Below are 5,010 nucleotides of genomic sequence, written 5' to 3' on the forward strand. Positions count from 1 at the left end.
GAAGGGATTCGTAGTAGTTTATATACAGTTCAAATAATATCAAAGCAGTAAAAATCGGTATTTAGCACATTAGGACCAAGCATGTAATAAAAATCAGATAATAAAAGCCAAATATAACAATTATTCTAAGCTCAAATTCTTGAACCCTGAACTAGAGAATCTGGGTTCTTGTCTCTAGCAGAGTCGCCAAAGTTGTCACACCTCCTTTTTCTTACTCCCGGAAGGGGATATGGGAGTTTTTCCAATTAAAGTGACAAAATCGAAACGGGATTATTTATTCAAATTCAGAGTCGCCACTTGGGATAATTTATGGTGTCCCAAGTCACCGATTTAAAATCCAGAAATCGAGGAAAGTTTGACTCTTTTTTACAGTCCGCGAAATACAGAAATTCGGGTAAGCAATTCTGTTATCCCGGGAGGTGTTAGGAATTTCCAGGTTTCGTGGTTTTAGCACGGTCGCTCAACTGTTAATATTGTCCTATTTATTTGATTTTAAAACATTCTTGAGACCTATGTGCATTTTATTTATTTTTAAACTGCTTTTAGTAATCCAATTGTTATACAACTAATTATTTGATTACACGTTGCGAATCATATCACGGGAACCATACCCACGATCTACAACATGTTTATTTTATTAACAAAATTAAATTGGGGTCGGGTCACATAAATGTACCCCCGGATTTTAGAAATTAAGCATCACAACTACGTCACGGGAACCGTACCCGTAGCTATGACAATTTATTACGCTCCAAAAAATTCGCCTACACACATGTGGTCAGCTCAAACATGCTCCTACCGATCAAAGTAATAAAGTAAAACTAAACAAAATATTCATGTTCTAATTTATCTTTCAAGTTAAGTGTCCAACCTCGCGAGATCCAATGGAATAAAACAACAAGATTTATCGTTCATGGATTCCAATCCCTTTCATGTCTTCAAGATCGTGTATACTTTAATTCAAAAATTTCACATAAGCCTACAACTTGAAATTAATTTATTTTTTCTTGTGCTAAAGCAAAGAGGCAGTGATCTATTCAACAAAATAATATGACAACAAGGAAAAATATCCAAAGGTCTACCTCACATGGATTCAAAGAAGTAAACATCAAAGACTAAACAAACAAATTCAATAATCAATTAAAGCTAAGACATGTTAAACGGAAAAGCCACACAAGTTGCTAATGACGAACACATATAATAGACAAGCAAAACGGGATGAAAGAAAGTGAGAATAAAGATGACCTTGAAAACTACAATCTGTAAGAAAGTGAGAATAAAGATGACCTTGAAAACTACAATCTGCTTTCGAACCAACTCCAATAAAATGACCTGAACAATCTACAATTTGTTGGTACGAATATTGAAACAAAACCCGATGCATCACCTAGAACTTGATCGCGAACAGGCCCATCGACCAGAGCTCGAACGGTATTTCAGTCAGCACCACAAGACCAACAAACCAAGATGTAAAATCTCGAGAAGTAACAAATGGAAAAGGGAAGCAATAGTCAATCGTTTCCACCTTTTCTGACCAAAATTTGGTCCGACCTCAAAAAGTCAATACTTAACAGTTGTGGGAGCTCATTTTCGATGAGATTTCAACTCTAATGCACCGGCGGTACATAATTTTATAGCCAGATCTAGTGTTCGCCAGTCATGGGGTTCTGCCAGCATAAAAGGAGAACAACAAAGAGAAGGGGAAGCGAGGTAGTTGTGGGGTCGTGTTTGCTGGTTGTTGGCTCGTTCGTCTGAAGGGGTCGTTGGATGGAGACAATGGCTGCTTGGTGGTGAAGGGTGGGTTCATTTTTTGCTCCAGAAGATGAACGGCGTGGGGAGGTCTGTGTATGTTCAATGGCTGCCTTCTCCTTTGCTAGCTTAGGTTTGCCTTTTTCTGAAGAAGAAGCAACAACTTCTTTTTGTCTAGGTCCTTTTTCAATATCAATAACGGCTGATGTATATCTCTAGGTCTTAGGGTCTAAGGGTCTCTAAGTTAGCTTTTATTAAAGGAAGAAGGATTTTTTAGGGTATGGGTATTGGGTATTGGGCTTAATTTAGGAGATTGGGGTAGGTTCATGTCTTGTTGGGTCTTAAAATTGGGCTCCAAGACTCAAAATTATTGTTCAAAACCATAGCTAAATTCCTTTAATATAAGATAACTATACTACATAATGCAAAAACTAATTCTAATTAATTAAACTAAACTATATTAAAACATAATACTATTATATTTTGTTTTGTATTTTTAAGATTATATAAAGATAAAGATAAGGTACTATTTTTTTAAATTTTATAAAAGGTACATAAATAAAATATTTTTTGTAATTTTTATTTTGTGACAAAATAAAGTAAAAGAGACAAAATTAGTTGAAATAACTATATTAGATCTAAACTAATTATTTAAATGCTAAAATATATAAAATCTTGGGGAGGGTCAAAAATCACATGTCTACACTAGCCAGAACTCACACTTTGAAAAATTGCATATAAGTTCTTTTCTCTCAAGGTCTGAAGCACAGTCCTCAGGTGCTTCTCATCATCCTCCCGACTCCGGGAGTACACCAGAATGTTGTCAATAAACACAATGACGAATGAGTCAAGATAGAGCCGGAATACACTGTGCATCAAATGCATGAATGTTCCTAGGGTGTTGGTCAGCCCAAATGACATCACAAGGAACTCAAAGTGGCCATACTGAGTCCTGAAAGCAGTCTTCAGGATATTTGGCTCCCGAATCTTCAACTGATGATAGCTTGAACGCAAGTCAATCTTGGAAAACACTGGCACCCTGTAGTTGGTCAAATAGGTCATCAATACGAGGCAATGGATACATGTTCTTCACTGTAACTTTGTTCAACTGGTGATAATCAATGCACATACAGAAGAACCATCATTCTTCTTCATAAACAAGATTGGAGCACCCCAAGATGACATACTAGGCTGAATGAATCCCTTATCAAGTAACTCCTACAACTGCTCTTTCAACTCCTTCAACTCGGGTGGAGCCATACAATATGGAGGAATAGAGATGGGCTGAGTGTCAGGCAACAAATCAATACCAAATTCGATATCCCTGTCAGGCAGCATGCCCGGAATATCCACTAGAAATACATCTGTATAATCCCTCACTACTGGAACTGACTCAACAGTAGGGGTATCAATACTGACATCTCTCACACAAGCTAGATACGCATCACACCCCTTATCAACCATTCGTTGGGACTTTAGAAAGGAAATAACTCTGCTAGGAACATAATCTAAGGTACTTCTCCACTCTAACCATGGTAATCCTGGCATAGCTAATGTCACGGTCTTGGCGTGACAATCAAGAATAGCATAATGGGGTGACAACCAGTCCATGCCCAAAATAATATCAAAGTCTACCATACTAAGCAATAACAAATCAGCTTTGGTCTCAAAACCACTAAGAACAACCAAACACAACAGATACACACGGTCAACAACAATAGAATCTCCCACTAGTGTAGACACATAGACATGAGAACTCAAAGAATCACGGGATACACCCAAACGCGATGCAAAATAAGATGACACATGAGAATAAGTGGATCCTGGATCAAAATTGACTGACGCATCTCTATGACAAACTGGAACAATACCTATAATGATAGAGTCAGATGCAACTGCCTCCATACGAGCAGGAAGAGCATAGTATCTGGCTTGGCCTCCCCCTCTAGGGTGACCTCTACTTACCCACCCTCTACCTCGAGCTAGTAGAGCAAGTGAAGTGGTAGCTGGTGCTATAAACATAGCCTGAGGACCCGATGGAGCACGCGGTGCCTGAGAAATCTATGAAGGTGCACCCCTCCCAAGTCTGAGGAAATCCCTCACCACATGGCAAGTGTCACCACACTCAAAACAAACTCTCGGAGGATATGGCTATTGTGACTAGCTCGGGACTGATCGGCTGGAATGGCCGCTGAAAGCACCCCGTGCAGGAGGTACACTAGGCAATAGCGGTGCATAATAGGGAGCCTGGGCCTAGGAGTGGCTGGAATACCACTGGTAGCTGGAAGTGCTGAATGAACAGGGCGACTCACATGTCCCCAACCATGATGAGCTGCAGCTAGGGCACGAGTACCAATATAAGTACCAGACTCTTGAGACCTGTTGGTGTCTCTCTCTCCTCTCTCTCTGGAATTAACATACCCTCCAATTTCCTAGTAATCCCCACTACCTGTTGGTATGCGATATCCATATCAAACTCTCGGGCCATGCTAAATCTGATGTTAGGGTTGAGCCCCTCGATGAACCGACGGACCCGCTATCGAACTGTAGCAACCAAGGCTGGTACATGTCTTGCCAAATCACTAAACCGGACCGCATACTCTGACACAGTCATAGAACCCTAGCGCAACTGCTCAAACTCTACCCGCCATGCATCTTTGAGACTTTGGGGAACATACTCCCTCAAGAACATATCCGAGAACTGAGTCCAAGTGAGTGAAGTTTCCTCGTTCGGACTACCCAACTCATATGCATGCCACCACTAATAGGCCGCTCCTCTAAGCTGGAATATAGTAAAAACAATCCCAGTCGACTCTATAACACCCATAGTATGGAGGATACGGTGGCACTCCTCAAGAAAATCCTAGGCATCCTCTGATGCCAAGCCACTGAAAGTAGGAGGGTGGTTCTAGTACCTTTCGAGCCTGTGTTGTTCCTCCTTAAAAAGTACTGCCATACTCTCGAGCTGATCTGGGGTTACTGGCTGCACTAGTTTAACCTCTAGAACCTGGTCGACTTAAATGCGCTGATATGGGGCACGGGAGATGGGAGTCTTTGCTCCTCCCCCGGCCTGAGATATGGAGGAGTAAGTGGGATCTACCCTGCCTGAGCTTAAGTGCCTAACATTCTCATAAACTATGAAAGGGACTCCTAAAGAGTTGGTACAGTAACAGGTGTATCAGGTGCTTGCGCTCAGACTGGAGCTACCGGTGGCTCCTCTGTAGTAGCTCGTGCAGGTGATCTAGCTGCACCACATAGACC

General features: G+C 41.0%; 1 protein-coding gene across 1 annotated transcript; it reads right to left on the reverse strand.

Annotated features, from left to right (window-relative positions):
- Positions 1 to 2,967: 2,967 nt before the first annotated feature.
- LOC138888398 (uncharacterized) lies at positions 2,968 to 3,654 on the reverse strand. Its single transcript, XM_070170257.1, has one exon. It carries the CDS (start codon positions 3,652 to 3,654, stop codon positions 2,968 to 2,970), a length of 687 nt encoding a protein of 228 aa, XP_070026358.1.
- Positions 3,655 to 5,010: the final 1,356 nt, after the last annotated feature.

Source organism: Nicotiana sylvestris, chromosome 3 (assembly GCF_000393655.2).
Source record: "Nicotiana sylvestris chromosome 3, ASM39365v2, whole genome shotgun sequence".
NCBI classification, from domain to species: domain Eukaryota; kingdom Viridiplantae; phylum Streptophyta; class Magnoliopsida; order Solanales; family Solanaceae; genus Nicotiana; species Nicotiana sylvestris.

What these genes read in the sequence shown, in the direction of transcription:
- LOC138888398 (XM_070170257.1), bottom strand. Translation starts at nt 3,654, where the DNA reads ATGGAGGCAGTTGCATCTGACTCTATCATTATAGGTATTGTTCCAGTT.